The sequence below is a fragment of the Lissotriton vulgaris genome, chromosome 12, assembly GCF_964263255.1.
Source record: "Lissotriton vulgaris chromosome 12, aLisVul1.2, whole genome shotgun sequence".
Taxonomy (NCBI): domain Eukaryota; kingdom Metazoa; phylum Chordata; class Amphibia; order Caudata; family Salamandridae; genus Lissotriton; species Lissotriton vulgaris.
In genome coordinates, this window is record NC_141700.1 from 65,478,838 (window position 1) to 65,505,435 (window position 26,598).

The following is a 26,598-nucleotide window of genomic DNA, read 5'->3' on the forward strand; positions in this document are numbered from 1 at the left end:
TCACTCATCCACCTACCGTAACTACCTCACTCCCGTCGAGCACAGACATAGTTCACTCCCCCTCTTACACCAACCTCCCCACCCCTTCCCCTCACACACCAGCCCTCATCCCCTTTCCCACCCTTGACACCACAGCTCCCACCCAAAACGACATGCACCACCCATTTACTCACGGTACCTTAGTCATTCACCCACCTACCGTAGCTACCTCACATCCCTCAAGCACAGACATAGATCTCTCCCCCGCTTACAACAACTACCCCACCCCTTCCCCCCACACACCAGCCCTCATCCCCGTTCCTCTCATCCTCATTCCTCACACCCCTGATACCACAGCTCCCACCCGCAACCCGTCTAACCTCGATCAACATCAGACTGACACACACAAATGCAAACCCCACCCTTTATCCCCCCCATTCTCAGCCCCCACTTCCACCCATTAACCAATCACACAGAACACACCACCTCCATCAACTCAACTCCACCCTTTCAAAAAAGTACCATCTATAATCCCACTACGCCCCCCAGTCTCACCCCCCACTACCCAACCTCCACCCCCTTCACCACTAATAAACGCCCATCCTCCACCCTACACTCCACGCCTACCACCAATACTCTCATCCACACTACCAACCTCTCCCCTATGTCACCCACGACCGAGCCTCCCATCCCCACCTCCAACACATTTCCCACAGGGGACCACATTACGGCCTCTCTCCTCCAGCTCAAAGAAGACATGGACATCATCAAACAACAACTACTCTGTCTATCACGCTCCAGTCACCCTTCACCCAACACCCTCCACCAGATCAAACAGGACATCCACATCATCAAACAAATACTCAGCACACATCCCAGACACCACTCACGCGCCTCCTCCATCATCTCCGCTCCAAACTGGTCCTCCATCCGGGCGGCGAACTCTCGCACTCGACCACCACCGCACTGGACCTCAATCCCTGTTCACAATCGTGAAAACCGCCCCCATCGCTCCTGCAACCCTCTCTCGGACCTAGACACAATCACCCTCCTCCGCTCCTATGACTCAGCTCCCCATAGCAACACACCCGACACTCTCACTGCCATTCCCACGATTCAATCTAATCCCCTTAGACCCCCCACGCTGAACAACAGAATCGCTATCCATAGTAACCTGAGTAAAGTCCCCCTCGCTCTAGAACACCCTTCCACCCTCGACACACCCCGTCTCAAATGCACTCTCCTCAACTGCAGATCAGCCGTTAGACACTCCGCCGCTATCGCCGATCTCATCCTAAAATTGGATCTTGACTTAATCATCATGACTGAAACATGGCTAACAGAATCTTCTACACCTATAATGGACATTTTGTTCCCCCCCAACTACCACATCACCAGACTTGACAGGTCTGGCAATAAAAAAGGTGGCGGAATCGCATGTATATACAGGAGCAACCTCCCTGTCTTGAAAGTAACTTCCCCTTCCCTACCCTCCCCAACTTCCTGTGAATATATCTGCCTCGATATTCACAGTGAGGACAAACCGATCTGCACTCTGCACGGCATTTACCACCCACCCGGTGACAACCTTACCTTCTCCCAACAAATCATGGACATGATCTCAGCCAACTCCGGGCGACAACTCACACAAATATACCTTGGTGACTTCAACCTCCACTGGAACGATCATAATGATGCGGTGGTAAAAGGTCTGAAGAATTTCCTTAACGCCCTTGACCTCACTCAAATTTGCAACAGTCCAACACACAAGAAAGGCTCTATCCTCCACCTCATCATCTCCAAAGAGGCCACTATCAAACTCTAATCGATCCAACCCTGTGATTGGTCGGACCATCATACCATCACATTCTTCATCAATGAAAAAGTTAAATTTAACCCCGTTCAACCCGCCAGGCCCAAAGTCTGGAAAAGAGACATGAAAAAACTAAATCTCAAACTCTCTGCCCCCCAACAGCTGCAACTTACTACTTCCTCCTGCTGGCGTTAAAGATGTCCAATCCTTGACTGATCACTATCTTAACACTATGACCTCAATAATTAATGAAGTCGCACCCTTGCAACTAAAAAAAGCCACCACAAAAATGTCCAATCCCTGGTACGACGGGAGTCTCAATGACGATAGACGCGCCATGCGAATGGCAGAGCGCACCTGGAGATCAGCTCCCTCCGCACTGAACCTAAAAAACCTGAAGAAAAGGAAAATAAAACGATCAAAATCAGACTTCTTCAGCCGTCAGCTTGACCAAGCCAAAAATCGTCCGAGAAAGCTGTTTGAGCTTATCCGAACACAATCCAAAGAACAACCCCAACATCTCAACACTATGTGCGAAGCTCCCTCCTGCGAGGACTTCGCCTCCTTCTTTAACCAAAAAACTGACAACATAAAGAATGACCTCCTCATAGACGCAAGCCTCTATCCCAAACCACACCGCATAGCACCCACTACACCAAAAAACAATGCCACCTGGTCAACCTTTCTCACCTACACGGAGGAAGAAATTGGCAAACTGCTCAGCACTCTGAAACCATCCAATCACCTCACGGACCCCCTTCCTGCTAACGCTGCCAAAGTCCTTACCCCGTCGCTCCTTCCACTCTGGACCAAAATCATTAACAGCTCACTTCAACAAGGGATCATTCCCGACTCCCTCAAAGTTGGTCAAGTCACACCTTTGCTAAAGAAACCTACAGCTGACCCCTCGGACCTAAACAACTACCGTCCCATTACCAACATTCCGACTCTTGCCAAACTGCTGGAAAAATGCGCACAAACACAATTAACTAAACACATTACTCAGTTTGATCTCCTCAACTCTCATCAATCAGGCTTCCGAGCAAATCACAGTACTGAAACTGCTATGACTCACATAATCGACGACGCCCTCCAAATCCTAGATCATAACGATACTTGCCTCCTCATCCTCCTTGATCTCTCCTCTGCATTTGACACTGTCAAACATGAGAGCTTACTCGAACTACTAAACACAAGAATGGGCCTATCTGGAACTGTGCTCAAATGGTTCACGTCCTTTTTGCATAACAGGTCGCAGAAATTCAAGAGCAACAACTTGATGTCTGCACCAAGACCTGTATCGCTAGGCGTACCACAAGGATCCTCCCTATCCCCAACTTTGTTCAACCTAGTTATGGAACCTCTCACCACCTTGCTGCAAGAATCCAATGTACACTTCCACATGTATGCTGACGACACTCAACTCTATCTCAAACTACAATCACCCAAAGACATCACGCTCTTGAACTCAACGATCAGAAGCACCCAATCGTGGTTGGCCGCCAATCATCTGAAACTCAATGCCCTTAAAACAGAGTTCCTTCTGATCTCACCACCCGCGAAGAGCACTACCGCACAAATGTGGCTTAAAGACCTAACGGCACTCAATGTCCAACCCACCATCGTGGACTCAGCGAAATCTTTGGGCATAACACTTGACACCAATCTCAGCATGCAGGAACACATCAACAAAGCAACTAAGGGAGCGAACTACCAAATCAACACCCTTAGGAAACTTAAACCTTCCTTCCAACCAAAGACTTCCAAACTGCGGTACAATCGCTAGTCATACCTCGAATAGAATACGGCAGCACCGCCCTCTGCGGTCTCCCCCTAGCCACTACGGCACCCATCAGAGCCTCTCTAAACGCCGCAGCGAGACTTATCACTGGATCAAAAAAACACTCACACATTTCCACTGACTTCAAATCCCTGAATTGGCTGCCGTTTGAAGCCAGAATACACCTGAAAATCGCTTGTCTGACGCACAAGGCTGTCCACCTGAGCTCACCTACATACCTCGCTCAGAAGCTGACGATTTCTGGAGGCTCCAGAAACACTAGAGGTACAAATAATCTTTTGCTAAAGCCTAAAAGATTCCGCAAGGAAAAAACCTATAAACGCTCCTTCTCAGGAATGGCTCCCAGGATTTGGAACTCGCTCCCCCCTGAAACCAGGCTCATCACCTCTACCATACTTTTCAAGAAAGAAGTAAAAGCGATCCTCATGGCTAAATACACTTGAACCACTACTGGAGATAAACTACAAAGACTTGATACTCATCTGTACTACTTGTCGAACCCTTTGTATTGTTATTTCGATTCTGAAATTGACTTATTGATTGTTTTATGTTATCACCTCAATGTACCTTTAACATGATTGATGTATCTGCGTATACACGCTCCCCTCCTCTGTAAAGCGCTCTGATATCTGCGAAGATCTTGTTCGCGCTATATAAAACTTTCAAAATAAATAAATACAGTAAGGGGATCTAGCCTAGGAAATAAAAGACAAGATTAAGGTGTAAGTGTAAAGCAAACTAGTTTAGAATACCTCACACTATTAGGAGGAATGTTTCTCTCTCTCTCTCTGGTGGAATCAGGGCTCTCTCTCTCTCTCCCTCCGTCACCACAGCTTCACTCCTCTGGCTCAACTGCTCCAGCTGGCAGCTTCAGCTCCTTCATCTGACTGGTAACTGCTTTAATGCATCCTGATAAACTGGCAGCTCCAGCTGACAGTTCCAACTTCGTTCATCTGACAGCTTTCTCCAGCTTCAGCAATTATCTGCCTTCTCTCTCCATTCCAGAAAACCAATTGAACTGAACTGTTCTCTTCAGCTCCAAAAACCATCTTACTTCTCTCTCGCCAAGAACCGACTGACCCTCCTCCTCTCCTGCACTTCGCTAATATAGAATGCTCTCCCCTCATGGAAATTTCCAACAGAGGGCTGCCTCCCACCGAATTCCTGTGCCAGCTCCAGGGCTCTCCGCGCATACGCAGTGGCCATCTGCATGTTACGTCTGGGCCCAAGAGACAAACACATTCTTCCGATAAGAACCAGTCTCGGCTGGTTTTCCCCTAGCGAACAACACCTCATAACTAAAACATCACCTTTGCCCTGCAAGCATCTCAGTCTGCAGGGACAGAAAGCAAAATGGAGTCTCTCTAGTTCTGGGCCTTGTAGGCGTGAAAAATATGAAATAACACTTAGCTCTATCAGAGTACATACACAAACCATACCAATATGTAATATAAAGTCAGGACTACAGGATCCGCCCTCAACTATAGGTAGGATGATAAAAGGACACATAATTATGTCAAAGCCAATAGGCAATAGATAGATTAGAGTCAAGAATAAGGGATCTATCATCATATAAAGCAGCTATCCTCTAGTTTATGCTTCTAGGTCTGGAAAAAGGCCTGAAAAGGACCAACACAAGGCAAGAATAGAGATCCAGGATGGTAGCAAGCTTAAAGTCACCATCACTCAGAAATAGAGCCAAAAATACGGTCACTACAGCGTGCTCCTTGCATCGGAAACTGGAGACTGCAGAATGACGGGCAGTGAGCATTCTCGTGAGTGGCAAACAGGTGCACCTGAGGAGTTTCCCACATCCGGAAGACGGAACGAACCACCTCCGGGTGAAGCCTCCACTCGTGGTCGGCCGAGAGAACTGCCGACAGACTGTCTGCACGTACGTTCAGAACCCCGGCCAGATGATTTGCCAGACAAATCTGATGGTCCTGAACCCAGGACCAGAGTCGCAGAGCCTCTCTGCAGAGACACTGCGACCCTACTCCTCCCTGCTTGTAGACATACAACATCGCGGTGGTGTTGTCCGTCAGGACTTGAACTGACCGACCGCAAAGGGACGGGAGGAAGACCTGGAGCGCTAAACGTATGGCCCGCAACTCTAGAAGGTTGATGTGAAGCAACATTTCCTCTGGAGACCAAAGACCTTTGACCTCCAGATCCCTCAGATGAGCACCGCACCCTAGAGTGGATGCATCCGTTATCACTGTGGCCACCGATGGAGGCAGTTGAAAAGGCTTTCCCTGAGACAGATTGCCTTCCACGCCCCACCAAGACAGATCCACCTGAGTTTCTCTGGAGATTCTCACCGACTCCCCGAGATCTCCGTTGTGCTGATACCACTGCCCGCGGAGGCACCACCGGAGCGCCCTCATGTGCCAGCGTGCATGGTTGACCAACAGAATGCAAGAAGCCATCAGACCGAGCAGACGAAGGACCTTCAGGACCGGAACAACCACTCCACTGTGAAATAAAGGAATCATTTCCTGTATGTCATGAATTCTTTGAGGAGGAGGGAATGCACGACACACAGTAGTGTCCAGTACCGCACCTATGAACAGGTTGCGCTGGGAGGGCACCAGGTGAGACTTGGGTACATTTATCGAAAAACCCAACCTGTGCAACAACTGAGTTGTCTCTTGCAGATGATGGAGCACTATCTCTGGACATTCTGCCTTGATCAGCCAATCGTCCAGATACGGAAATACAGGTATCCCCGACCTTCTGAGATGTGCAGCCACCACTGCCATCACCTTGGTGAAGACTCGAGGCGCAGTTGTAAGACCAAACGGAAGGACAGCAAACTGTTAATGTTGCGACCCAACCGTGAAACGGAGATACTTCCTGTGCGACTTCAGGATAGGAATATGAAAATACGCATCCTGTAAATCGATCGACACCATTCAGTCTTCTTCCACCAGTGCCTGAAGAACCTGCGCAAGGGTGAGCATCTTGAACCTCTCCTGTTTGAGATAGAGGTTCAAAACCCTGAGGTCCAGGATTGGACGAAGTCTGCCATCCTTCTTGGGGAACAGGAAATACCGGGAGTAGCATCCCTGACCCCTCTCCTGCTCCGGAACCACCTCTATCGCACCCTTTCTGAACAGTGCCAGGACTTCCTCCTGCAGGAGAAGCAGGTGGTCCTCCGAACAAAAACCCTGGCAAGGAGGGTAATTTTGGGGAAACTCCTGAAAAGGAAGAGCATACCCATTTTCCACGAGATTGAGAACCCAAAGATCTGATGTAATCAATTCCCAATCTCGTAGGAAATGGGTAAGCCGACCCCCCCACTGGGCCACATGATACGGAATAGCGGATCTTGGGCAGCTGTGCTGCGTTGGCAGGGGGCTGGGAATGAGAAGAGGAGGAGGAGGCTTGACGACCTCTGTGACGAGCTCTTTGTCTGCCCCTATAAAACTTGTACAGCGTATTTTGCTGCTGCTTTGGCTGTTGTTGAGATTGTTCATAGGCTCGAAAGGAAGACCTGCCAAATCCTCTGAAGCGCTTCCCAAATGTGCCTCTTGTCTGAAGGCCCAACGACTTCGACCTTCGCTCTGCTGTCTTTAAAACGCTCTAAAGCAGCGTCAGCCTTCTTCCCAAACAGTCCAGACCCATCAAATGGCAAATCCATCAAGGCAGACTGTACATCTGCTGAGAACTCTGACGACTTTAACCACGCAGCTCTCCTAGTGGCCACCGAAGAGCCCATAACTCTCGCCACCGAATCTGCTGTGTTCAGCCCACTCTGGATTACCTGCCTTGCTGCAGCCTGAGTGTCCGATATAACTTCCTGAAAGTCCTTTCTATCCCCTTCAGAAATCTTGGGCACTAACTGTTTTACAGAATCCATCAAGGCATGGATGTAACGTCCCATCAGGCAAGTCGCATTAGTAGATTTTAACTCCATGCTGGCTGAGGAGAAGACTTTCTTAGCTACCTAATCCTGCTTTCGCGACTCTTTCTCTCCAGGAACCTGCGGAAAAGCCCCTGCAGACTTCTTAGAGCAGGCAGCCTGCACAACTAAACTTTCAGGCAGGGGGTATGTAGATAAAAAGTCAGGGTCATTAGGAGCCACCCTATATCTCCTCGCAACTGCCCTTGAAACGGCAGGGGCGGACAGAGGATTCTTCCACACCTCATAGATTGGCTCAGCCAAAGCATCATTGAATGGCAGCATTGGTTGTATTACAGAGGAAGGTGAATGGAGGACCTCCGTCAGAATATTTGACTTCTACTCAGCAGTAGGCAGAGTGATGTTTAACAAGTCTGCCGCCTTCTTTATTAACACATGGTAAGGAGTCACATCTCTAGAAGGTGCATCAGATGTAGAGGCCAAATCCCACTCAGGAGACAGTTCCAGGCCACTAGCCTCCCTCAGGTCATCACAAGGATCCTCAGACTCCTGAAGCTCCACATCTTCATCCCGATACCTCTGTTCCTCCAGAAGCCCCTGTGCCTCACGCCTCGACCTCTCCTTCACAAATGAAGCCGATGGATCCATGATCGACTCCACCGGAGTCGGAGTCGAACCTGAAGTCGGGCGAGGCAGTTTGACTTGGAGGTCGAACCAGATTCGGCATCGGAGTCGAGGGTACCGGCGTCAATTGATTCGGCGTTGGCGGCTTTCCCAGCGTCGGAAAATGCCAATGCGGTGCTGGAGCCGTCTTGAAAGGCATGAAGGGCGCAGGGGCATAAGCCTGGGGAACACCCAGACTAAACGCCATAGGACCCGTGGGACCAACAGGTGCACCAGACGGGTACATTGCCCTGGAGTAGACCCGAACATGGCATTGAGGAATTGCGTTGGATCCTGACCTGGAGCCGGAAAGGCAGGATATGAGCCCCCAGGCTGCTCCAGAGGGAGCGGAGTCGTCACGACGTCGACCTCCTCTTCAAGCTGGTGCACCGGAGTCGACTGACCCGCAGGCAAATGAGCTTCGACTTCGCCAACTTCCTCCACCTCACCTCATCCTCCTGGCCTGAAGGATGGGACGGAACCGGAGATGGATTCACTACCTGCCTTGGTGATCCAGGCGAATCCTCATGCGAAGCCTCACCCTCTGAGACCTGTGCTTCCGAAACCGAAGACACCACCTCCTTCCGAAGCAGCTTAACCTGCGACTTCGGTCTCGAACTAGAGTCCTTTTCAGAATGATGCCTTGACTCATGGCTCCTCTTCTTGTGTTTCTTCCTCGAGGACCTCGAAGCATGAGCAGAGAAAGACTCCGATCGCGACCTCGAACGAGACCTCGAACGCCGAGTTCGCGACTTCGAAGTTTTCTTCTCCTTCTTAATTTTGCAACGAGGCGCTTCGTCTCCCTCTCTCGAGGGGCCTTTGGTGTCATTTTCTTGCAAGATTGGCACTCCTCGTCGTCATGGTCGGAGCTCAGACACCAGACGCAGCACTCATGCGGGTCAGTGATTGACATGGTCTTGCCAAATTCACAGCAAGCCTTAAATCCGGTCTTCTTCGACGACATCTCGACAGAAGACAATAAGACACAGAGAAAAATTACAGAGTAACAAAGTTACTGTAACAGCTACAGACGATCCCTTGAAAACCGTTAGCGTTGACGACGCGGAAAAAAGGGAATTGATGGCATCACGCCGGCGTGGGCCTATTATGGTGTCGGTGACGTCAGCGGAGTCGCGCGCAAAGCTGTGCCTCTATGACGTCGTCCACGTCGGCGCGAAGCTACAAAAAGAATTTCCGAATGGTGTGACACAAGGCGATATTCACAAGGTGAGGAATCCACTGGCAGATGTATCTATCAGAAATATGTTTTTTTAAATTGTGAGTCCAGAGACACCAAACTCAAATTTTCCATCAGCTCCCAACTGGCAGATACATTTGTAAGATTAACCTATGGGAGAGATAGGCCTTGCTGTAGTGAAAAACGAAATTAGCAGTATTTCACTACAAGGACATGTAAAACACAAAAAGTAAATGTCCCATCTTTTAAATACACTGCACTCTGCCCATGGGGCTACCGTAGACCTACCATGGAGGTGCCTTACATGTAATAACAGGGAAGGTTTGGGCTTGGCAAGTGGGTGCACCTGCCAGGCTGAAGTGGCAGTTAAAAACTGCACACACTGATACTGCAGTGACAGGTCTGAGACATGTGTGCAAGGCTACCTTATGTGGATGGCACAATCAGTGCTGTAGGCCCACTAGTAGCCGGTAGCGGCTCCTTTCCTAGGAGTGGAGATGCCCCACCCCTACCCATATAAGCTGCCCTTGATAATTTTCAACATTTGACTGCGAGCAGTGCAAGTCGTTATCAAGTTATCACGATGGCCCTCATTCTCTGCAAGGTTCAGGTATTGCCGTGGCACTTTTGACAGGACAATGCGCTAGTGTGCATGCGCCCCAGTTGCTCATTTTTCCGGGATTCTCTAGTGTTAACCCTGGCCACTTGTAACCTGCAAAGCGGTCAGACCATGCACACCTTTGACGTACAGCATCCTCGCCGATTTAACACCGCCTTGGTGCTTTCAGTTTTAGCCTTTTTCTTCCCAAGGTGTGTGTCAATCAGCGAGGATGCCCCTTTCCCCAACTCTTTGCAGGGTGGTGTGTGATCAGCAGTCCTCAATTACACTAAACCCTGTGATAAGCTGGGAAAGGGGTGGGGTTCACAGGAGGTCTTAGCGCACTGCAACGGGCTTTGTTACTTTAGTTTCAGGCTTAAGGAGCTTCTTGCCAAGTTAAATGGCATGGATCCAAACCAGCAAGCACAACCACTCTGCACATTTTCAGTGACCTGCACAGTACTTCGTGGGAACTGCTAGAGGTGAAAAGGGGAGATTAAGGGTGACTGCCATGACCATTGAGGCCCAAATGTTTAAAATTGGAAACTCTGCCTGAAATTGAGGACAGTCTACTTATATAAATTATAAAAGGAGTTCTATTACCATATGCATGTGTGCCGAAATCGTGGTTCAGGGTGTGGGATAGGGCCACTGGAGTTTGGCTACTTTGGGGTTGACAGGGAGTAAGAGCGGACCCAGGACTATTGCTTTAATTTCTAGACGAGTTTGATTGCCAATGGGGTGGGAGCTCACAATAGAGACCGCATTCTAAAACAGTTTTCTCCCAAATGAAAAGAGTGATGGGTCTCTAAAGCCAAAAGAATGTAAGGTGGTCTGTGATGGAGAGAGTAGAAGACTGCCTGTGTGAGAGAGATCTTACGCTCTAAAAAGACCATGTCTTAAATTATAACAGAGTGGGACGAAGAGGTCTTACACTAACTTTAGACCAAGACCTTTTCTGACAGGGTATCTTAGAGTTGGTAGATGGCATTTATTAAACAGATGGCACATTGAGAGGCCACTTTATGCAAGGTACTGTGGTCGGGCAAATCAAACGTCAACAGGAAGCACTGTGCCTACTTGGCCACAACCAACTTTATTATGTCACAGTTCCAGTGGTAAATGTGTAAAAATAAGGATTTAGCAAATTTCTGAAAAGACAATGCTCAGGCACATACAAGCAACTTACAAGTTCAGTTACCTGTTGGGTTAAGTCTGTTATTTGTTCTATCAAGGTCAATAAATGGAGGACCACTAAGCCATTATTTAGTTTTACCTTCTGGTTACAGTGCTAAGAATTCTCAACGGTTCAAGCAGCAAGACATATAACAGAGGTAACTATTATAGCAGAATGACAGGTGCCCACTTCCAACATCAGCTGAGGCCTCTGATGCTCCCACCGACTCTGGAGGCAGTAATCAGGGAAATGACCTGCTCTGGAGCTGGCATGGATATTGAATCCTCCCTCGACATGACATTGGGACACAACTTATTCATGTGTGCTGGGAACATGGTATGAAGATTCCTTCAGTCTTGGGGGTTTTCACATGAAATGTGGTCTTTGATTCTGGCGTAGGCTCAAGCAGTCAAAGTGCTTGGTTACATAGTAGAATCACCTAGTCCCACCAATGAATTGAGCCCTCATAAAAGTAAAGCACTATTCAGTAGTCACTTATATGTGGGATCTTTTTAAATGCTTTAAGAGTGTAGAAAACTAAAGCATATTTCTTTATAACCCCTTTTAAACAAGTCTATTGAAACAACAAACAAAAAAGTAATCTAGAAAACTGATCAAAATGCAGGTATAAGCTAGAGTACAACTTCAAAATTTAATTTTGCAGCCGAAGAGACATCTCCATAAACAACCTCTGACACCTTTTGACACGATTAGGGCTCGTCGAAATGAAAGTCAGCACTAGGAGTGGATAGTAACTTCATTCCTGCAGATACATACAATGTGTTATCGGGGTTCAAGAGAACAGACACACACCTCTCCACGGCTCGAGAAATACACTTTGTAGACCCTATTCATGGAGGTGCATAGATTGTGCAAAAAAAATTGGAGATGGTCTGAGAGGTTCGACACTGTAGGGGGAAGGGCAAACACTGTTGGGGGAGCAAACTCTTTGCCAAATGCTGCAGATGAGCTGAACAGTCAGATTTTGTGGTTCTCCATCATGTAATGAGGACTCTCAGATGAGCAGAGTTAAGAAATTGTGAGCCTTTGTCATAAAGTGTGTGCACACTATTCTCCAAAAATAAGGGAGAAATACACATTAAGCCAACCACAGTAGGCTAAATCAGTGGGCCGCCTCTACTCAACCTTGAAGCAGGAAAGGAAGAATGTGCAATTTAATGTTATCATCTCAGCAGTGTAGCGCTAGAAAATTGTCTCACGTAAATATAGTGTCTTAAATATTGTCAACACCATTTGGAGTTAACAAAAACTATTTACACCACATGGGATATTTATGTAAATAACAAGGTGAGAGGGAAGAAGGGTAAAAGGAGAAGAGGGAAGCAAGGCAGTAATGATAAAGGAAAGGCAAGAAGGTGGTGAAACAGAAAAGAGACACAGTGAAAGTGAAAGATTTAGAAAAAGAAGGGGACAACAAAGTAAAACATGACCAGGCAATGGATTATTTTGCAGAAGGGGGCAAGGAGGAACTGGGGCGGTCCAATTTGATTGGTAAACCCGGAATTCTCAAAATCTCTTAGGAGGGTTCCTTTATAAATACATGTAAAAGCTATTGACTTTTGGTCAATTTTGAAAATAAATTGTACTTGAAAATTCACCCTTTTCCACTTGAAAAAAATTCTAGAAGGGAGGACCCCTTCAAACCGCATTTTCCTTTTGTCCTTGCGGCTCATCACTTTCAAAGTTCACCAGCCACTACTGCTAGGAGCATTGGATTTACAGGCCGTGGCACACATGGTGCACTGTGCTAGGGACTTACTAGTAATTAGAACATTGGAATGTTGTTAGATCCATTGCAAACAATGGAGTGCTCCGGGCTTATAATGGCAAGTGTAAGCCTGGAGCTCCAACATTCCAATGTTTCTTTGTTCACAGCTCTGGCTGTGACAAAAGGCTTCAGGGAGCCTGAGGGGATTCCAACCCCTCACGCTCCCATAAGGCTTTGTTAGAACATTCTACCCTCTAGTGGCAGAATGTTCTAATAGCCTTATAGCCCTTCATAGCTGGGCTATACCGGCTATTAAAGCCCTCTCCCTTGTTAAAGGGCCCTCGCCGTCGGGTCGGGCCTTTAACGCTCAAGAGGGCCTTTAATAGACGGTATAGCCTGCTACAGCGGGCTATAATCAAATAGGCCAATTATGGAGAAACAAATTATACAATGTTTTAGAGGAGAGAGCATATGCACTTTCACACTGGTTAACAGTGGTAAAGTGCCCCGAGTCCTAAAGTCAACAAAAAGATCAGAAAGACAGGAGGAGGAAGGCAAAAGGTTGAGAGAACCCTGCAAAAAGGGCCAGATCCAACAGGAGGTTATCTGTACATTACACTCATAAATAACATACTGAGAAGTGAAGTGACTAACAGCCAACATTAGTAGGTAGACAATAAAAGTGAAGCACATTTCAAAACTAGGATTTGTACCTGGATTATGCTTCTTCCATCTCCTGTTCACGTTCTTCCTCGTCCTCATCCTCGTCGTCATCATCCCTATCTTTTTCTGCCAACAGAGTCCCGTCTTTGGAGAGTTCTTCCACTTGTGCAAGCATGTCTGCCATAAGTGCCTCTTCTAGTCTCTTGCGAACCTGCTGCACAAGTTCCTCTTGCTTCCTTTAAAAGCAATCAAAAGTTTAAAAAAATTCCTTGTATTCTCAACACGTCCAACACCAGTGTACCTCTAAGAGCTGCACAAAACTCTACCCAGGAAAAGGTAAACTGCATGTATGCAAGCAATTCCACAGTACGAAGGAGAAATTAATGAGCAATTCAAAGAAGTTTTAAAGTAGAAAAATGTAAGTCTTTTATTGTTAGGAAATTAATAGAACACCACAACGGACAGCCAAGTGAAACACACAGATAATATTCAGCTCGAAAAGAGATGCTCTGTTACTTGGGGTTGTCACATATGCGTTTATAGATTTGCTTGGTGTGCCTATACCTGGCATTTGGAGGTTGGATTGGGAACAGGGCAGAAACTTCTGCTGTGCACTCAAATTTCAGACAAAGTTTGGACAAGGGACACACAAAGAATACTATAAGTGTATCCATGCCTTGAGATGTGAGTCACATTTACTTTTGTGCTGATTACATGAACTGATACCAGAAAGCCTTCAATTAAAATCTCCATCATGTCTCACTTTTTTTCTCTGAAGCCCTCTTGTAAAGAGCATCTAAGTGATCTGTCATACCCTTTGATACGCTGTGGTGCTTACTGCTCTCAAAGCAATGGAAAAGTTACAACAGACTTTTTCCAAACGAGTCCTTGTGTAAACTTACTGTTTCAGGGAGAGGAAGCAAACCTCTTCTGGACCAGTGACATACAAGTATATATAGTTCTGAGAAAGATGCTGAAATACTTCAGAGGAAGAAAATAAAAGCTGGAAAGAAGTCGAAGAAGACGGTTCTTGGGGGAGCAAGGCAACAGAGGAAACCATCTTTTTCTCATTTTTAATTTTAGTGGAAAGGAATAAAGACATACCAAGAGCAGTCTATTCGCTCATCATAAAAACACAAATATTTTTTTGTGGAGAAACAATTTTGAACCACAAGCTTTTCTGTTAACCAAAATACAGGTATTCACTGCTCCTGGTCTCCACAGCAAAAGGAATACTGCCTAGGTTGAAGCCTCTTCCAATGTAGACATCAAATTTGGAGATGTTGTTGCACTGCTGAGGTAAACCTGCCAGGTCTCCTATTATAGACCCCTCTCAGTTTTGATGAGCCATCTGTCTTGAGATCATCATCCTTGTGCTTTACAAAAAATACATATGTAAAACACATGGATATGTCTATTGTGGAGATATTTTCAAGGTATGGGGTAAAACAACTTTCAGTGTAACATCACGGTGAAGATGACCCTTCAACACAGAGAAAGGCACAAGTTACTTACCTTCAGTAACAATATATTTGTATAAACAGTAGTTAGTATTAGATTCCTTACCTTAGAATATCCCCAGGCATCAGACTGGATCCGGAAACTTTTGCGCAGCAGTACCCCTGCGCGTCGGTAGGCGTCGTCTGCGGGCTCCGCGGCCGTCGTCAGCGTCAGGATGATGTAGCCGGAGTACTTAAGACGCCGCCCTAGCGCGCTGACGTCAGTTCTTATACACAGCTTTTCCGCGCCAGAAACGCAGACCCATGATAAAAACCAACACTGGTGCCGTGAAACTAGGGCCCTGAAAGGGGATGACCGAAACCCTAGATATCGGTTCGCAGAACGGGGAGGATGGGTGGGGCAGTAAGGAATCTAATACTAACTACTGTTTCTTACAGATATATTGTTACCGAAGGTAAGTAACTTGTACATCTGAAAGAAACAGGTTAGTATTAGATTCCTTACCTTAGAATAGATACCCCAGCAATACCAACCCCGGTGGTGGGTCTGCGAACCAATAATCACAACAGAAATTCCTGGAGGACGGAACGGCCAAAGAAGCCATCCCTCCGGACTTGGCTGTCCAGGCAGTAGTGTCTTGCGAACGTGTGCCGCGAGGCCCACGTAGCTGCCTGACAGATGTCCTGCATGGAGACTCCCTGGCCAAGGGCAGAAGTAGCCGCCGTGGCCCGAGTGGAATGGGCTCGCAGCCCAGCAGGAGGCTCCTTTTTAGCCAAAGAGTAGCATACCTTGATGCACAGCACGACCCACCGAGAGATGGTTCGCTTGTGCACCGCCAGACCTTTCTTAGCACCCACGTAACCAACAAAGAGTTGGTCATCCACCCGGAACTGGTGTGTGCGATCCAAAAAGAATGAGCGCACGTTTTGGGTCCAGACGGTGGAGCATCTCTTCCTCTTTAGAGGGATGCGGAGGCAGAAAGAAGGTGAGCAGGGTGATGGACTGCCCGATGTGGAAGGCTGTGACTACTTTGGGCAGGAAAGAGGGTCTTGTCCGCAACACAACCTTGTCCGGATGGACAGAAAGGAAGGGAGGCTTGGATAAAACATCCTGGAGCTCACTCACTCTCCTGGCAGAGGTGATGGCAACCAGGAAAGCAGTCTTATTTATTTATTTATTTATTTATTTTTGGCAATTTTTAAAGCGCTGCAAATACCCGTGGGTGTCTCGGCGCTAAGGGTAAGGGTAAGAAGACGGAGAGGACAGTTGTGAAGTGGCTCGAAGGGAGCGCACATCAGAAAAGTAAGTACAAGGTTCAAGTCCCACTGAGGCATCACGAAAGGAACAGGGGGGAACATATGAGTGATGCCCTTTCAGAATCGGTTAACAACCGTGGACTTGAACAAAGAAGGCTGATCAGGTAGCCTTAAGAAGGCGGAAAGGGCAGAAAGGTAGCCCTTAATAGTGCCCAGAGCAGAGCCCTTCTGGGCAAGAGAAAGAAGGAAGAGGAGAACCTCAGAAAGAGGGGCAGAAAGGGGATCCACAGCCTTAGCTCTGCACCATGCCACAAACTTGTTCCACCTGCTGGCGTATACCGACTTTGTGGAGGGACGCCTGGCTGCCAGAATTACATCACAAACTTCAAGAGGCAAGTCAAATGGCCTCAACTGTCGCCGCTTAATCTCCAAGCATGGAGGTGGAGACTGGACAGGTTCAGGTGGAGGACCGTCCCCTGATGCTGCGACAGAAGGTCCTCCTTAAGAGGCCGACGAATCGGGGGATCGGCAGACATGCTGAGTAGCTCAGGATACTAGTATCTTCGTGCCCAGTCCGGAGCCACAAGGATAACTTGGGCCCGGTCGCACCTGATCTTCTTCAGCACTCTGGGCAGAAGTGGTATAGGCGGAAAGGCGTACAACAGACCACAGCTAACGCGCAGAACTGACGACATTGCGCATTCTCTTCTGTGGAGAATAGATCTAACCAAGTCTCTCCCCACTGCTGAAAGAGGCCTTGCGCCACGTCAGAGTTCAGACGCCATTCGTGATCCATCATGCACTGACGGCTGAGTTTGTCCGCCCTGGTGTTCAGAGAACCTGCCAGGTGTTGCACAACCAGGGTCGCGCCCTGATGTTCCAGCCACTGCCAGAGGCGCAGAGCCTCCTGGCAAAGAGTCCACCCCCCACCCCGCCCTGTTTGTTGCAGTACCACATGGCGGTGGTGTTGTCCGTGAACACCTGCACTACACTCCCCCGGACAGAGGGGAGGAATGCCTTTAATGCAAGCCGGATCGCCCGCAGCTCCAGAAGGTTGATATGGAGCCGGGACTCCGCCGGAGACCAGACGCCTCTGATCTCCGCCTCTCCCATGTGGCCTCCCCAGCCCTGGAGGGACGCGTCCGTCACAACTACATGCTCAAGTTGGGGTAGGGAGTGGGATCTGCCGCTGACCCAATCGCAGTCCGTGAGCCAGCACTGCAACTGTCTTGCAGTGCCCTCCGAGATCAAGACATGGTCGGACAGGTTGCCCTGATGCTGGGCCCACTGAAACTTCAGGTCCCACTGCAGAGCCCGCATCCGCCACCAGGCGTGATGCACCAGAAGGATGCAGGAGGCCATCAGCCCCAGAAGCTGCAGCGTCAACCTGACTGAGACTCAGGATAGTGGCTGAAAGATCGGAATCCGAGCATGAATATCCCGAACCCGCTGTTCGGGAGGATAAACCTGAAACTGCACCGAGTCCAAAACCGCTCCGATGAAGAGGAGCTTCTGAGAGGGACACAGGTGTGACTTCGGCACATTGATGGAGAACCCCAGCAGGTAGGCCGTAGTCTGGAGGTGGCTGACGACTGTCTGGGGCGAGCCCGCCTTCAACAACCAGTCGTCTAGGTAGGGGAAGACTGAAACCCCTAACCTGCGCAGATGAGCTGCGACCACCGCCATCACTTTCGTGAACACCCGTGGGGCGCTGGTAAGGCCAAAGGAGAGCATGGTAAACTGAAAGTGATCGTGGCCTACCGTAAACCGCAGCTAACGCAGGTGGGCCAGCAGGACGGGGATATGAAAATAAGTGTCCTGCAAGTCCAACGCTACCATCCAGTCTCCTGGGTCCAGGGCAGTTAGGACCTGAGCTAGTGTCAGCATCTTGAACTTCTCCTGCCGGAGGAAGCCGTTGGCGTTCCGTAGGTCCAAGATAGGGCGTAGGCCCCCTTTGCCCTTCTTGAGTACCAGAAAGTAGTGGGAGTAACAACCACACCCTACTTCTGGCCCAGGAACGCGCTCGATGGCCCCCTTGGCCAAGAGGGCCGTAACTTCCTCTGGTAGAAGTGTCAAGTGATCCCCCGACACGCGGTGGAGGTATCGCCTCGAAGGGGAGGGAATAGCCCCTTCGGACGATTTGCAGCACCCACCTGTCCGATGTGACAGTGCGCCAGTGGAGGTGGTGATGGCGTACCCTGCCCCCCACTGGCGTCACATGGGCCTGAAAGCTCGGACTAGGAGGGTTTTGAGGCGGATGCTGCGGGGGTGGGGGTGGACTGGCCTCGCTGTTGTCCCCGACTGCCGCCACAGCGGTTTCCACATCCGCCACCGCGTTGGACAGTAGTCTGCGGCCCGTGGCTGGCAGGACGTGTGGGGGGCCCCTTCCTTGGCCACGAAAGGGGGCGAAAGGCAGCCGTTTGCTGGCGCGGGGCCGAGAGGCCCAAGGACTTGGCCGTAGCCCTGGAGTCCTTAAAGCGCTCAAGCGCATGGTCTGCCTTGTCGCCAAAGAGGCGACCCATCCAACGGCATATCCATAAGGGTGTTCTGGACATCAGCCGAAAAGTTGGCAGACCTCAACCAGGCGCGGCGTCGAATCGCCACTGTCATTGCCATCTCTCTGCCCAGTGAGTTTGTGGTATCCAGTCCACACCGGATGGAGTACCGTGCTGCATCTCGACTTTCCGCAAGGGCTTGGGTGAGTTTAGTCTGGACCTCCGCCAGAGATTGTGGCAGCACGTCCGCGACCGTGTCCTACAGAGAGTGGGTATAACAGCCCAAGAGGCACGCGGTGTTGACTGACCGCAGCCCTAAGCTTAGGGAGGAGAATACCTTCTTTCCGTATTGCTGGTACCTCTTGGATTCCCGATCGGAGGGAGCCGTCGGGAATGCGGTCTGGTAATTAGAGGCCTGGATGACCTCAGTGAGGAGGTTAGTCCTCACGGCCGCGACGGGGAGCTCCAAGGCCTTGGCCGCCCGCGTCAGTACCACACTATAGGCAGCCCCCTCCTCCGTAGCCACGGTAGGAGGGGAGACAAAACCAGTGTCCGGCGAGGTGTCCAGACCACTGGCCTCCCCCAGCTCACCTGTCCAGTCCTGAAAAGACTGACACCTGTGCCAGAAGGTCCTCAGACCCCTCTCAATCCCCCTCACCACCCATCTCCTGAGACTCAGGACCAAAGGATGGGGCCGGGTCGCAGAAGTAGAAATCTCCCATCGGCGTCGAGCGGCGCCAGACCCGAATCTAGGGAGGGATCGGGGACACCCTGGGAGTCGGGGCCAGCGAGGTAGACAACCTGGATCCGGAGGCGCCGGGACCGAAGTCACCGGCGGCGTCTGGGCCGAAGCGCCCGACCCGCTGGGACCCCCAGTCGGGACCGCTGGGCCCGAAGGCGCCACGGAGCCCGACGGAGGAGTGAGCGACCTCATGGCCTCGATCTTCTCCGGCGTCGCGTGCTGCCCAGGGACCGACCGGTTTGAAGCAGGCCGCGGCGCCCGCGGCTCCGGCGGAGGCAGTGTCGCCCAAACCCCCGGCCGCATCACGCGAGCGTCGAGGGGAGTCGGAAGAGCGAGGACGTCTCTTCGACTTCTTGTGCTTACCAGAGGACTTCGAGCCCGAAGACAGAGGACGACTCCCGGAGCTATGGTGGCTCCGACCCCGCGACCAGTCCCTCGACCTCCTCTTGGACTGGGACCTCGAGCGGCGCGGGCCGACTGCCGGAGCTCGAGTCGCTTGCGGGACTGCTCCCGCCTAGCTTTAGACGCCAGGGCTCGACAGTCGGAGCAGGCCTTGTCGTCGTGGTCGAGGCCCAGGCAATGAAGACACCAGTGGTGGGGGGTTGGTAACCGACATCAGTCGGTTGCAGTCGACGCAGGGTTTAAACCCGGGCATCCCTACCAGCACCGTCAGAGTCGTTAGACTTCGAAAAGGATCGAAAAAGTTCAGTCAAGAATTGACTAAGGGGTACCACTTTTTCCGGATCTGCGCTAGCTGGCGCGGAAAAAAGAAGAACCGACGTCAGCGTGCGAGGGTGGCGTCTAAGTACTCTGGCTACGTCATCCCGGTGCCGACGACGGACGCGGAGCCGCCTACCGACGCGCAGGGGTACTGCTACGCAAAAATTTCCGGATCCAGTCTGGCGCCTGGGGATATTCTAAGGTAAGGAATCTAATACTAACCTGTTTCTTTCAGATTATCCCAGTCGAAGCACCTTCAATGAAACAATCTTCTCCCAGTTATAGGTGTTGCTTCATGACACTACCAAAGGTTTGACAGAAAGGACTGGTTGCATTAAGTTCATGGTACTCACCAAGGACACTATGGTACTGCTTGTGCATCCGTTTTAGCATTCTGAAGAACAACTCTTCTTCTACTCTGTAACCACATAAATACACCACAGCTCGAAAAGCTGTATGCAGCCGTGGGTCTTGCTTTGCCACACACATGCTGAAACATACCCTTTTGTTATAAAAAAGCACATACATGTGCTTCAATACAGAGTATCTAGTAGTGTTTCATATCTATAACCAAGTCATCCTTGTTCGGGCATCTGGTCATTTTATTTTATAATTGTGACATACAGAAGCAATTTCCATAATGTATTCTTGTTTTGTGGAATGAGAAAGTAATTATTTGGATATATTTTTTTAAAAGAACATTACCCCAACAGTATTCAGCCTTTACCTGATATCTTCATCTGTCACCATGAAAGCTTTGCAAAGGGGCTGTGAAGTGTTGAGCCAGACACCAGGATTCTTCTCCACTGCTGCAGATAGCTGCCCTGTGATTGGCATTGAGCTGGTGTGAAGGGCACTTGCAATTGCAGACAGAAGAGTTTCGTCTGTGCAACCTGGCCCCACCCCTAGAGCCAGACAAACAGCACACTATTGTTAACAGACGTCCAAAAATGATGTCAGGAAAACACAAACTTAGTCTAGCCGGTCTTAAAATTGCTAACCAATAACTTTAAAAACTGCTAACTCCCAGCCTTGAAAAGAGCAAGGTCTGGGACTAGAACAAGTAATGGTGGGCATTTTATGTATTATCTACCTGTCCAATGGGCAGGATGCTTCCAGGATCTACTTGTCCTGTAAAACAAATCCACTTGTCCCTTTTGGTGCCATGCAGTGAGGCGACAAATTATAGCAGTATTCTTAACATATCAAATCTTTGAAAATGGCCTCTCCGATTGTGCCAGGGCCAATATCGTATCATGGTTTGGGTTTAAAGAGGCTCTTATTTTACTGCTTTCCCACAAATCAACATAAAACTAGCAGTAGGCAGGAAGTGCCAGTTTCAGACTTGGAATGCTCGGCAAGTCTCTCAACACCCACAAACTTACATGCTTAGATGTACGGCAACTCCTATTCAATCTCTTCCAACATTGAAAACAGTTGAACATTTACTCCAAACAAGGGCAGGAGTAAAACGTTTTATTAAGGTGGCGATTTCCTCACATAGCTCTTGACTGCTCTAAAATGTAGGTGACCTAGGGCGTCCAATCTGGCTACCGTCCTAAAGAGTTCTTTGGTTGAAGATTTAGCCAGTTTAATTTGGTTTACAAAAAATGCTCTTTTAGTATTAAATAAGGGCCTTTTATAGAGAGTAAGACTTTGTTTGTAAAGTTCTTTCTCTGCTTCATTGTATTCTCTCTTTAAGTTGCGTTCTAGACGCTTATAAGCAAGTTTGTGTTTCCTTTGTTCATCAGAGTACCAGGGAGTTGTTGGTTGGGAACGTTCAGGAAACTGAATTTTCACCTGGGCCAATTTGTTACAAGCTAGGTCTGTATAGCAGATGGTAGCCTCCTCAACCTCTGTTGGCAATGAATGGGCAGTTGCCACAAGAAAGTCTTCTAACTCTGTGCCCTTAATTTTATTCCATGCTCTTAATTCTATCTGACTCTTAGAGCCCCCCATGCTATTGTGTACATCAGGAAGGGCCAAATCACATTTTTTAACCCTCTCAACCACTGGAATAAGTTCTGACTGCTTATCCTCATTGCACAAAGTCAAAAGCCTAAAGGTAATACATTGGCTATCCAACATTAGAGCACGCGTATTGTAGCAACAGTAACTCACAAAGGATTCTGTTAAATTACCACGGATTGCCCATGATTGGCCTCAAAGATGGTATGAAATCCTAACCATTTTTAAAAGCTTGAAGCTTAGGTGATCATTTTGAAGGAAGACAGAAATAATATGATTCATTTTGAATTCCTCATGGAAAGCACAATGTCTACAGTGCCACTAACACAAAAAAAGTTTTGCTATAACAACACTTCTGAAGGGTCACTATAAGAATTATTGCTTTATTTACTAGAGCACATATACATTAAACTTGAACTCACTAGTAGCAGATCGCCACAATCTATGCATCAAAAAAAGTCAGTGAGATGGGCCAGTGTTTTTAAAGCATAAATAGTGTGGAATAGCCCAAGTTGACTGAAAGTAGATTTATCAGCTACAGTGAACAAGCCCTAATTCATGATAATTAGGCCCATCAAATTAAATACTAATGTTCAAATTTTAGAAACCCCCTGTAAAGTTATAACCCCATATCCCATAAGGAAGAGAAGGACTTGTACTTATTTCTTGCACAGTGTGCGGGACCATGTGCAAGTATAAAATTGAGGTAGTGGAACATTATCTAGATACAAGGCCGAGCCCCACCTCTTGCTAAAAAGCAGTGCCTTCGGTCTTGATATCCACTCCAACAGGTAAAATCAGTCCCTAAGTTGATATCTTACACTGCAACAATAAGCAGAGTCTTTGGAGACATCATAGGCATGAAATGGATTTACTGATTGAAATATGTGCGGGAAAGGAAGTCAGAATAAACATATTAATATGCTTTTTGCCCTGTACGGCATCGGGTTTTCTCTTTTTTCTTCTCTCTGCATGCACTACTTCTCTTGGTGATTTAAACGTGAACTAAACTGGTTTGGGTGTTTAAATAGCACAAGTGAAGTGGCACGTGTTCGCAGTTTCGAGGTCGAAATCAAAACTGGAAGAGAGTTGCATTATAAAGAAGATTGTCTTTATGAAGGAAAAAACGAATATGCATGCATATCAATGCGATTAAAAATAAATTAGTAAAGTCAACAGACTGTTGCACTTGCAACGAAAAACTATATGAAAATATCAGCAATTTTGACGCAATGTCATAAATATGGGAGTGCAGATGGGTTGCCAGAGGGATAGAAAAAGAGATTGCGGTTAATCTCAAGACTTTACTTTTTAAACAGAATTCACTGTGTGCTTAATGCCATTTTGGTGCCTAGATAAAATGGATGATAAGTTGAGAGTTAAGTCACTCCTCTCAATTACCTTGAAGGCCCTTAGGAAGGTCCATTGTTTTCACCAACTCTTCTGCAATATCAAAAGCATTGAGGCCACTCAGTTTCTTCTCCCAGAACAACTGTTAGAGAAATATACAATTATTTTATTAGACATTCTTTCCTGCGATGGGCAAATACTTTTTAAAACAAAGAATTTCCTTAACTGTAAGAATAGTTTTGAAGAGGGAAAAGCTAAATTAGCCTTCGGGGTAAGCAGCTGATACTGTGGGGTTGCTCAAAGTGTTATTTCAAAAACTGTTGTCAGTCTCCCAGTTGAGTGGACTACAATATTAGAAATCTTTCTGGTCCTCTAATGCTACCCATTTCACAGCAGAGGCCAAAATTTCACTTCGAGCCCATCCACTACCTCACCTCTCCACCCCCTTGCTATCTGCCATTCATTTTAGAAGCGCCCAGAATGAACTAGCAATGCCAATAGGTCTCACCTTTAAAATAAGAATCCTAAGCTATTGATTTAGCCAATTCTTGTTTGCACTAACAAAGACGAGAAATGGAAAAAAAAGGCTACTGGTGCATCACGATACGTGTGGTCAACTTGGAATGCGTTTTGTTTGCCAGAAAAATCAATTCAAAATAGCCGCTATGGCATTACACTGAAGTACAAGTATATGTGCCATCTTGGAATGGTTTTCTAACATGAATAGCATCCCAAGATGGCCACTCGAGCCTCTCCATGCTTCCCCTGAAATGCACAACTAGTTATTTAGGATGTTTATGTAATACTTAATTTAAGTTTTCGATACTGACAAAGCCATTTTAGAGTGGTAAAGAAGAAAGTGAGTTCCCTGGTAAGAGAGTGCTGTTATGAAGAAACCAAAAAAAACGAGGAATTAATTAAAAAAAAAAAAAAAGCTGTGTCGTTGGTATTCAAGTGGGGGAGGCAAATGTTGAGCAGGGCATTGATCAGTTTGGTAGCAGTGTGCAGATGTTGCAAAAAACAACTCTGCAGAAATTCAGATTAAAACAATAAAAGCCAATTAAGCCCGAGGCCGGAGTGAGCAAGGAAAGTCGTGATCTAATGGAGTACTAAAAGACAAATACATAATTAGTAGTTCTCTAATGTCTGCAGCAAAAGGACACAACTTATCCAATCAAAATGACAGTATGGAAGCGGTATGCTCCAGGGGCGAAACAAAGCGAAAGAATAGGTAGAAAGCCATGTGCATCTGATCAGACAAAGCCAGCTAATCATGAGAAAGAGAGCTGACCCAAAACCCACCCTAATTATAATTGTACTGTAAACACGTCTTCTACCACCAACAGCTAAAGCCATACGCAGATGAGACCTAACAAGAACTAAGGAAACAACTGTTGTCCTGGAACATTGCAGAACAATAGAACCTTAGGCTGCCTTAAAACAAGTCTTCTTTTATTATCCTTTATGAAGTGCATTCCGTTTAAAAAGAGGGAAAACAAAAAAGGGTCTTTCCAGCAATGAAGCTCTGTGCCTTTTAAAATTCTTTGTAATTTTAGTTTTTTTTTTATTCGGTGTATGTGCACCTTTACAAAAGAATTGTTTTCATGGCTGGACTCTCTTAGCTGATGAGGTGGTTACGGAATCCAACAAATGGGAGCGCAGCTGATGTGTAAGATGATGCAGAAGCCGCATTTCAGAGAACAGGAATCCACTAACTGCAGCCCTCATACTTCTGCACTTATAAACTCTCCGTAAGCAAGTATGAGAAGCTCTTACCTGGCGCGGCTGGTCCACAGCTTTCTGGGGATCACTCTTCACTTTGTTGCTGGGGTGGTTGGTGACCTTAGTGACTGGCTGCTTGAAGATGGAAGCGGTCTGTCTCACAGGGAGAGCAGTGTTCAAATCAGGTTTACCCTTAAAAAAAAAGAGAACTTTTCATAAATACTAGCAGAATGCAGCAGTTGCATACATGTGTTTTTAAATCATTATGCTTTTGGGCAAACCAACAGATGCAGCCAGCACTAACTTCACATTGCGATTTAGTGATGAGATGTGATAAATGTCCAAAGATATTTTAGAGTGAATTTCTGCAGAGAATTTGTCTTAATACTTGCCAAAATCAACATCCTGATCCGTTCATTCGATACACAATATTGGTGAAAATGCCCACTTATTAACTAAAGCTAGCATACTCCAACCTCATCTTAAGGTTTGTCCATATGCCTGGCAATGGAACGACAAAAATGCTTTCCCAGAAAGGTACACACCCTTGTAAATTAAAACTACCACTGCTTTTACCATATATAGAATGGGAATTGCCAGTGGGACCTTAACGGGCCACAGAAAATAGGAGTGAAATCCCTGTTACACAAGGGAAACGGTTACTCTACCAGAAGTCTACACACTAATAACCCACACAGAGGATAGTTCTGTAGAGTGCAAACATCAACAACTGACCCACTTCCTAAGACTGATAGTTAAAGTAGACTGATGTTCTTGAGCACTATCAATGTAGAGCATTGTCCTTTAGCACAAGGACCAATCAACTAAAACTGGAGCGCTATGCCTTTTAATCGCATTCAATTTGTGCCCAGTTTCATCACTGTGCATTTTTTAGGTAGATTTTGATATCTTTTAATTGGACTGCGTTACTACCGCTCCGACCCTCAGGGCTAGTTGACAAAGGTCACGTACTAAAACCATGCAATGATATTTTGTGTTTTTTGCCCATATGGCTAGAAATTAAAACATCAACCTTTACATAAAAAAAGCATAGCTACGGGTAAGCATAAAATGTAGCATTGTGTGGGCCACAAGTCACAGAGACAATTTATGCTCTACAATTTAAACGAAATATATTCATTCAGAATCCCCACCTCTATTTTCAAAAACTGGTGGAGAAAAAAAAAACAGATTTGCAATTTGCAGCACTGTGGATTAATGCAGCTGACAAGACGTTCTCCCTTCAGGAAGGGGGGGGGGGTCAAAAATGAAAATCACTCAAGTGGCAATAATAACACCTGTTCACAGCACCATCCAGCCACAATATCACAACAGCTAGTAGCTCATAAACAGTGCAGGAATCCAATTTCAGTAGACATAACTTCTTGATTGTTTAGA

General features: G+C 47.5%; 1 protein-coding gene across 4 annotated transcripts in view; it reads right to left on the reverse strand.

Moving 5' to 3' along the window:
- Window positions 1-26,598, reverse strand: part of MBD3 (methyl-CpG binding domain protein 3) — a 47,970-nt gene that overhangs the window by 14,923 nt on the left and 6,449 nt on the right. For all 4 annotated transcript variants that reach the window (XM_086947147.1, XM_086947150.1, XM_086947149.1 and 1 more), the window contains 4 exons: window positions 25,255-25,392; window positions 23,530-23,620; window positions 20,888-21,065; window positions 13,537-13,722 (listed from right to left, as the gene is read on the reverse strand). In XM_086947147.1, coding sequence (XP_086803273.1) covers window positions 13,542-13,722; window positions 20,888-21,065; window positions 23,530-23,620; window positions 25,255-25,392 — 588 coding nt within the window. In that variant the 3' untranslated portion in view covers window positions 13,537-13,541. The remainder of the gene's footprint in view (window positions 1-13,536; window positions 13,723-20,887; window positions 21,066-23,529; window positions 23,621-25,254; window positions 25,393-26,598) is intronic.